The sequence below is a fragment of the Artemia franciscana genome, chromosome 19 (assembly GCF_032884065.1).
Source record: "Artemia franciscana chromosome 19, ASM3288406v1, whole genome shotgun sequence".
NCBI lineage: Eukaryota > Metazoa > Arthropoda > Branchiopoda > Anostraca > Artemiidae > Artemia > Artemia franciscana.
The window spans coordinates 19,249,679-19,258,831 of NC_088881.1; the positions used below are offsets into that span (position 1 = coordinate 19,249,679).

The 9,153-nt window shown below is 34.1% G+C and overlaps 2 protein-coding genes across 3 annotated transcripts in view; both read right to left on the reverse strand.

Moving 5' to 3' along the window:
* Window positions 1–3,127, reverse strand: part of LOC136039380 (calpain-7-like) — a 67,381-nt gene extending 64,254 nt beyond the window's left edge. Inside the window, exon 1 of one of the 2 annotated variants that reach the window (XM_065723056.1) lies at window positions 3,054–3,127. The gene's annotated coding sequence lies outside the window, so the exon portion shown is untranslated. Of the gene's footprint in view, window positions 1–3,048 lie in introns of both variants that reach the window. The other variant, XM_065723057.1, reaches the window with a different exon arrangement.
* A 2,302-nt stretch (window positions 3,128–5,429) lies between these two features.
* The window catches only part of LOC136039381 (putative aminopeptidase W07G4.4), a gene marked incomplete in the record, with an annotated part of 44,012 nt that continues 40,288 nt past the window's right edge, over window positions 5,430–9,153 (reverse strand). Inside the window, 4 exon segments of the mRNA XM_065723058.1 lie at window positions 5,430–5,653; window positions 7,698–7,738; window positions 7,741–7,809; window positions 8,169–8,295. Coding sequence (XP_065579130.1) covers window positions 5,519–5,653; window positions 7,698–7,738; window positions 7,741–7,809; window positions 8,169–8,295 — 372 coding nt within the window.

The following is a 9,153-nucleotide window of genomic DNA, read 5'->3' on the forward strand; positions in this document are numbered from 1 at the left end:
ACATCATTGCATAGTTGCACAACAACAAAAGACACATGAAAGGATATAGAGACTTCAATCCAAGCAATGACTTATCTGTAGAACTGATTTATTCTGGGATAAGATTTTTACAGTTGACATTCATGCAGTAGACCAATAAGAGATGTAAGACTGAACTAGGCAATGAAACCAAATCTTTACAATTGACATAGGAAAAATGTGTTCAAGCTTTCTAACAACACCAATCTCCCTCAATATCTTCATTTTAATTAGACCAATTTGATGCCTGAAGGAGGAATTCTCATCAAAAAGAAAACCTAGGAGCTGGACCTTTCCCCTTGAAAGATGGATTTCCAATGGTCAAGGGCAAGCTTGAGAAAATCAAACCATAAAACTACTTTCTCAAACAAAACAATCAATGGATACAAACCATTTTGAAAGCAATGTTAAGGCTACTGCTGTCAGTAAAGGCAGTTGCCTTTACTGACACCAGTAACCTTAGCTTTGACTGCTAAGGATTGATGGCAACAGTCTGTCCTTATAGACTGTCCTCATCCATTGACAGAGACCTATATTTTGGGGCAGTATATAATTTTGGTGTGGTAGGCAACAACAAACTGCTGGTTTTGGTTAATAGCTGCAACAATAAGATCACTAACACAAATATCTTTGTTGACAAAGAAAGAGATAGCAACTAGTTTTGTAGACATCCATAACATGGGAAAAATCAATGTTGTATGACCATATCATTAAAAAAAAAAAAAAAAAAAAAAAAAAAAAAAAAAAAAAAAAAAAAAAAAAAAAAAACTGTGGGGAAATACAAATTAAAGTGAACAGCAATCAAGAAAATCTTGTTACTAACACAGAAATCTGATTAACAATCCCAGAAATATCTTTTGAACACTACTAAGTGAGAATTTTGTTATTAAAGTGTTTAGTTTGTAGTAGATCAAAGAACAGACTCTTACCAAATCAAGAGCCAAGAGCCAAAAATTCAAAGGAGTAACACATGGATACTTTGTTAAATGCTTAGCTTGGAACTCAAAAATAAGTTCATGAAGAAATCCTGACTTCTCAAATTGCAAGTAGAAATAAAGAGAAAATTGCATCAGACTTGACAGTCTATATAGGTAGTACTGATCTTTCTTTCATAGCCTTCTAGTCAAAACTATAATAGGGGATTAGAGAACCAGCTACCCATTTTAGAGCTGGGTTGATCCTGACAGTCAGGCCACTGACCTCTATCCCAAACAAAATAACAGGTAACACCAGAGGCCTTTTTTGGCAAGTACATTGTAGATCAAAAATTGGAAAAATAGATATGTTGATTGATAATTGTGAATTCACAATGATTTCTGCAAAAGCCAAATCTTTTTTATTATTGTTAATAATTGGTAATTTTCTGGTGGTAATTATAAAAGTAATAAATTATTTTTTGTTGGTAATCATTAATGGTAATTATATAAGTCCATTGAACATTACTATTAAAATCATCCTTATGACTTTAAGACTCATTGCACCCTAGCCTTAGCCTTAATGCACCATATTTTTCCTGGTTTGCATGTGGTTTACTCTAGTAATTTTCATTGTTTATATAGCTTTTCACAGTCAGATAAAATTCTGAAAATCTCAGTTTTATCCAATAAAAATTGTCCAAGTTCATCAACCACAGTGTCCTTTGGAGGGATAGGGGGTAAGTGATTCAAAAGAAACAATCTTTCCATTTCTTCCTTTATATAGCAGATCAAGCTAATCATAAATATAGCCTAAAATCCTTTATTGTAGAGTAACTAGGCTGTTTTTTCTCTTCTAAAATTGTTAGAATGAAACAAATTGATAGCAAAAAAATAATGCACTGATAGCAACAGAAAAAGGAGAACAAAAAAACAAAAAAGATCAGTGCTGCCCATACAAAAAATGTGATTTTCCTTGTTGTTCAAGATAGGGGCTGTAGTATTTCTGTTTAGAGTTTTTAACTATGATAATTCTAATGGTATACTTTTGCAAGTTTTGTTTCCAAAATGACTTTTTACTATTAAGATTAATTGAAATAATAGATACCAATAGCAAATCTGATACAAATGGCAATTTTGGTATTTGCCTAGAGAACTAATTGGAGAGAAGCAAACATGTTAAGAAAACAATCCTTACTTCATAATATGCAGAATAATTATAGTTTACACATCTTGAATGAAGCCTTGCAACATTATACCCCCAAATCCACCTAATGTGCAAATGTATAGCCTAAACTGAATGTTTTCAATGTAATCTGCTACTCATAACTTATTTTTTCAGTTTTTTTCTTTTATCATATTTGGTTCAATTTACTGGTACAAGGGTTGAAACAACTGAGATGCCTTGGAAGAAAAGACTAGAAATATATAATTTAGGCTGTAAATTTAAACATCAAGGGGGGGGGGGGTAAATTATAGTAAGTCTCCATGCAAAATGTGTTAACTATGGTTATTCTGTATATTATGAAGTAGCCTAAGAATTATTTTTGCACCTGCAAGCATGGCAACACTTGGTAGCTACCCTTAACTGGATGTCTACCAAGCAAATCTACTTACAAGTCTACTAGTTGAAGGGGAGATACAAGGTGAGTTTTCCCCTAACAGAGTATCACAGAGGTGACATGCTCTCCAATATCTATGCAGGTTGTTCCAGAAATCCCTACCTCTCTGTCATCTGTGGAAGGTTGGGAAGTGAATTGTCAGGACTATCCAGGGGGAAAATCAGTGCACTTCTGGTTTCAGTTCAGCCAACTGATTTAAAAGGGCAGGTTAAATGTTGCCAGTCAAAGATAATAACTACCAAAGGCATACCATTGGTCTGGCATACCTTTAAACTGCTCGGAGGTAACAGGTAAAAATGTCGCACCCATAAAATCACCTGTGCAAAATGATAGATAGCAAAAATGAATTGTTTTCTTAAAATAGGAAATATATATAGGCCTAAATGAAAAAACCATCTAGGCCCTAACCTGGACTAATAGATCAATTGATGAAAGTTTTTGATCAAGAACGACAAATTTTCCCCCGCAAAAAAGCTACTACGCTAAAATCTAACCTTACTTTATTTTAACTCCAAATCAGCAGTTCATGCTGTTCAGCTTTCAATGTTTTGCTGAAACTGTGCGATTATCGCCATCTTTTTTCAAGGAACTGAAAAAGCGAGGCCACAGATAAAAAGATGACAATCTTAGATTACTGAACGAGCAATAATTGGGTATACCTACATTTAGTATAAAACCTTTTCTCGGAGAAAACACTTCAATTTTTTCTTCAAACTGACACAATTTGACTTCTGGTGTGAATTTACAATCTAGATAGGCCAAGACTTTGGGAATTCGTTGAGAGTGATAGGTGTTAAGTCAGTCTCGGTTTATGAATTGCTTTGCATTAAACTGGTAATTATTGTTCGTAATAAAATAATTATTCCTTTTCCTGTGTAAAAAAAATACTTAGTGAAGTCACCACTTTGTGTAAATTCGTTTAGGCCCTTAATTAATTGTGCAAAAACATTTTTCATAAGATTGACGTCGAAGATACCCAAACGTCCATTGCTCTAATGGCTTTAATTTCTACAATGAGTAAAATAAAATTAAAGTCGCTTTGCCGAAAGATATTAAAAAAATACTGTATTTCTTTTCATCGAACGAAGTTCGTCCTCTAGGTAAAAGTACTATAAAGCATTTCGTCCGTGTATAAAACCATGAGCAGTTCCACGAGGATGAAAGTTGAATATTTGGTCATCTCCCTTCCTCGTTAAAACAAACATTTGTCCAACAAAATTTGTTTTTCTCTATGCTACCTACCATACACCAAAAACACAAAATCCGTCTCGACAAACCTCTCAAGTCAAATAGAACATTACACGTAATTTTTATCCTTGCCATTGCTATCTTACGTCACCTGGTTTAAGAGTATTTTATTGGAATGTAGCCTCTTGTAATTATTTTTACACCCCTAAATGTGTGCAAAAAAGAGCCACGGCTTTTTATGCAGGTTGAGCATCTAAACCTTCACTACATACTTCTTTTTAAAAAAGAACTTGAATATTTATTACTCGAAACTTCCGTAGGGGTTTCAGACTTTTTTTTCTAATTTCATTAGTTATACAGTGCCTTCAATACTACTTGAGCTCCATTCCAGTCGTAAAGCAAAGTTGAGTGAGAGCATTGAACAAGAGCCGATCGTGCAGTTCAACGAGAGCAGGATTAAAGCAAACAAGTTTTTGTTGAAAGAATCAAGCGTGAAAGACAGGTTCATGAGAAAAGATAACGTTAATCCAGGTCTCCTTGTTGCGGAAATTGGGCCCAATTAGCATATTCCAGTCTGTGGTTTCTACTACTAAATATTCTCATTGCCGTTTACCCATCTTTTTAGGATAATGAGTGAAGTAAAAGATCCTTTGCCTAAATTCAATAGGATATGGATTTCCCTCATATATAGTTCTAAATGTAGAGATGCAACTAGAATCAACAATCCCACTTATCCTTAATTAAAATTGGTTTGACAAAATGGTAAAAAAATACTTATCTTCCTAAAAGAATACTTAGTAAAACACTAAAGTATTCTTTTACACTAAGTAAAAGAATACTTATCTTCCTAAAGCAAAAATCAATCCATATCAATTTTAGGCCTAAATTTGAAGCAAAATTTAAGCTTATTTCCTAAATATTAATAATATTCATTGTTTGTATGTCACCAGCTTTACAAGCAAAGGTTGTACCTAAAGTTTATCTGAATCGGTATATTTAGGCAGTCTTTTACTGCCGAAAGGCAGCTTCGTAACTACATTCTCAAATTTCCATTTAACCTTTTAGCGTATTTCCTTTGTTCTTTTAAAGATATTCAAAATTTTACTTTGTTACTTTTTCATTCTATCTAACAAACCAAATTAAGGATTTAGGTAACACTAAAACAAGGTAGCGCTGACGGGAAACCCCCAGCAAAAAATATTGCTGATGTATTAATTTACACAGTTAAAAAGTGTCCTTGATTCCCAAATTATCACCAATTTGAAAAACATCATGTGATGTTACAGCAATCAGCAATCATTTATCCGGAACACTTTCACAGTCAGTCAGTAGGTTTTCGAAAGTTCAGAAAAGAGTATATGCTTTTTTCTCTTTTTTTTGCCTTAAGCTTGAAGAAAACCGGGTAATTCTCATCACAAAGAATGTAGTTTCTAAGCTTAGGGATCAAGTTGAGACCCCCAGGAAACTTTCTGGGGAGGAGGGATAATTTAGGGGAATTAAAATATTACATTAAGAGGAAGTAGTCAAAATACTGTCTCTTTAGTCCACACGAAAAAGAATAATCTAGTTCGACCGTAAACCTCTCGTATTCCCAGAGTAGAGCAAGTACGCAAAGGCCCTTTCTCGACCCTATGTGCCTGTCCTTAGGGTCAAGATTGTTGCAAAGCACTAAATTGAACAGCATATGACCCAATACAAAGTGTTTTTAATATATAAAGACCACAATCAGCCAAATTATATAGATCACAAAAAATGAAGCTTGATTTTCAAATTACCCTAGCTTTGGTTTAAAACAAACGCTTCTGTCAAAGCAAGAATTGGAGATCCAGTGGGTATTCCCGGGAATTCTCCTTCAGAGCCAGCAATATCTAGATGACTGTAAGCCAATGGACGGTCAGAGTCAATGCCATGCTGCAAGAAATAAAAGGAAAACGTAAATATGAATAGTGTTCGTACATTATTATGCTCAGAAAGTATCTGTCAAAATGAACTTGCTGGAAAATTGGGCCTATTTTTAAAGCAGATAGCGCATTGCGGAAATCCGTCTGGATTTAGCAATCCGTGCGGATATTTCGTCCATTTTCATGCTTGAAAAATTCTCCAGCTTTCCACAACGATTTGGTCAAATCAGGACGGATTCTTGACAAGGTTTTTAAATGAATAATACTATGACTGTGGAACATCAAAAACTTCATTATCTTATAACAATGGTTCAAGGCTACCCCAGGTTGTATGATACTGCTGACCCAGACTACAGCTAATTCTATCCATATTTAGGGTAAATTTTAAATATAGGAACATAGTTCCATATAACAAATCACCAATGGCTTATGGAAAATGAAGAAATTCTGAAAAGAATTTGCAACAAAATCATGATTATTTTTAGAAAGAAAATTGATTTTGGATCCAATGGCAGGACGAAAGGGAGAGTCAAATTAAGACAATATTCTTCTGTTAGAACTTGTTCTCAACTTGAAAACTTAGGTCACGCTGATGCATTTATTTGAAAACTTTGCCTTAAAACGTAGCGTTTTCTGGGTCATCGTTCGAAAAGATACGGATGGATTTCCACAATGTGTAAATGAACCATTACGAGCGTATTCATTTACACAAAGTAATATTACTAGATGTAAAACGGGAATAACTAAATTTTACAAGAGCTTGATACAGATAAGTCATATTTTAGACGCAAAATAAATTGAAAAAAAAAACCTAGGGCACATTATTTTACGCTAAAAGGCAAACATGTTATCATCTATCTTTCTATCATATTTTAAAGCAATTACATAATATATATGATTGGGTCTAACTGGAAACATAGCAAGCGTTGGGGTGCACTTTGGAGAATGTTTGCGAAAACACGTTAAAATCTGAACTTTTCTGCCGTCCATAATTGAAAGACGTTACATAACATTTTTTACCCCTTTGAGAGAGATGCTAAGTTTCCATACAATATATACCAAATAAAAACTCAATGTCTCCATAACTCGAAGCAAGGAATAAAACATTCGCACTGATTGCAAACAAGTTGTTTCATTAAGCATGGACTATTCCGTTAGGAGTAATCAGATATTATACTGCTACACCAAAAATAACGCCAGCTCGACCATACTCATTTGCCCATTTTCTTTGTGATTGGCAACCATGGCGCAACCTACTATAAGTATACAAATAGTGAAAGACAAGGGAAAATGTTTGTCGTGTACTATTGGAAGGTGAAAATACAGTATCCTATATATTTTAGGATAAATTGTATAGTAATATAAAAAATTCCACTTATATTAATATCTTTTTCTTCTTATTATCAGGAAAAAATTAGAATCCTTACGAATAAAAATGAAAGCGTTGGGTGATCGTGACATTTCCTAATTTTTCAAGGACAACTTTTGCGTATGACTGCCACATGCTTTCGTTTTGGTCCAAATTTTCCAGATAGCAAAATGTTCTTTGAATACATTTGGAAATGGAAGCATTTTAGAAAATACTTGTATTTCACTCGTTTTAGTCTTTAGTAAATCTTGTTATAAACTTTCATACTTCATGCTCACAACATTTTTCTATAGTTTTTTTTTTATTAATGAGAACCTTTCAAGACCTTAAACTGTGACACTACTATCTATTGATCACTATAAATCAAATGCTACTTGGTGACCGCACATATTATACTTCAAACAGCTAATGATAAAAAAAAAATAGCAACCCATTTAGCTGGAAAACTTTATTTTTTTATTTGCTTAAGAGAGGACTTCAAAAATTGAAATAGAATAATCAATTGGGTTAAATTCACATGAGTACGGAATTTAAAATCCCCCATCCTGGAGAACATAATAAGATATTCACTCCCTAAGCACCAGGCCTATTTGCAACTACTGATGTTGTCATGAATCTGTTTCAAATTGGTCATACACCCAAACTCTACCTACTAAAAAGGAGGTCATTAAACAAGCTGATGTACCTTCTCAAGCCCAGTTGCCAGAATTAAGAAAGCAGCTGGCCCTGATGACCCCTAGGAGTTCGGGTTGATGGCAAGTTGTTACACTGAAGAATGTCCTCGTATTCAGACTTTCCTATAAAAAAATATAGTTCTTATACATAATGATAGAGAGAGAGGGAACATTCTTTAATGTTCAGCCTGAGCATTGAAGAATGTCCTCGTATTCAGACTTTCCAATAAAAAAATATTGTCCTTATACATAATGATAGAGAGGGAGGGGACGTAGAGAGAGAGGAAGAGAGAGAGGAGGGAGAGAGAGGGAGAGGTAGAGAGAGAGAGAGAGTAGAGAGTAGAGAGAGAGAGAGAGAGAGAGAGAGAGAGAGAGAGAGAGAGGAAGAGAGAGAGAGGAGAGAGAGAGAGAGAGAGAGAGAGAGAGAGAGAGAGAGAGAGAGAGAGAGAGAGAGAGAGAGAGAGAAGAGAGAAGCCTCAAACCTTTATGAAATTCATAATCTTCACACCTTATTGTACTGATTTCAAAGAGATCTCCGATAAGATCACCACCAGTCTGAACTCTTTGAGAGTAGCCAGCAGCTTTTGCAGGGCCATTGTCCATAATTAGCTGAAATAGAAGGCAAGTGACTTAATTTAGTTTCATAATAAAATTCCAATAACAACAACGAGATAAGCTTTTTATCTTTAAACTGCACAAAAAGCTAAAATATTAAATATTTTCTTGCTAACCCGAGAAAATGAAATTCTTGCAGAATAAAAATTGATGGTGTAAGAGGGTTACGACATGTTCTATAAAAATTTAAGGCAGAGTATTTGAGTCGCGACCACTTTACGGTTTTATTTTCCTTTAACGAGTTTCAATTCTCCCTGTAGCAGAAAAAACATATTTATTTTTTTTAGCACATTTGGAGATAAGTTCTTTTGCACAATATTTGTATTTTATAGTTTTTAGTCAGTGTTTATCAGTTTTATCGTTCGAGCTCACGATTTTCTTTGTACAATTGAGCTAAAGCAAGAGGAGAACCAATTAATGATGGTTATTTTTTTATTAAGCCATACACAATTATTACAAAAAGAGAGGTTACTAATCTAGTTGATATCACTTCTTATAGTACGATCAAGAGCGTTTGAAGCATTATAAGCAAAATCCCCTTATTAACCGTTCAATCATTTTCAAACATGTTATTATTGTTATTAAGGCTTCTCCTCCATGAAATGGGTGTAACGAACTGTAGCAAGGAGCGACCCGGCTCAATAGTAACCGAAACTATACAAAACGGAATTTTGATACATCAAAAGAATTGCATTTTATTGTTGATTTTAAATATACAAGTTTCATCAAGTTTAGTCTTTCTTATCAAAAGTTATGAGCCTGAGAAAATTTTCCTTATTTTAGAAAATAGGGGGGCACCCCTTAAAAGTCATAGAATCTCAACAAAAATTCACACAATCAGATTCAGCGTAT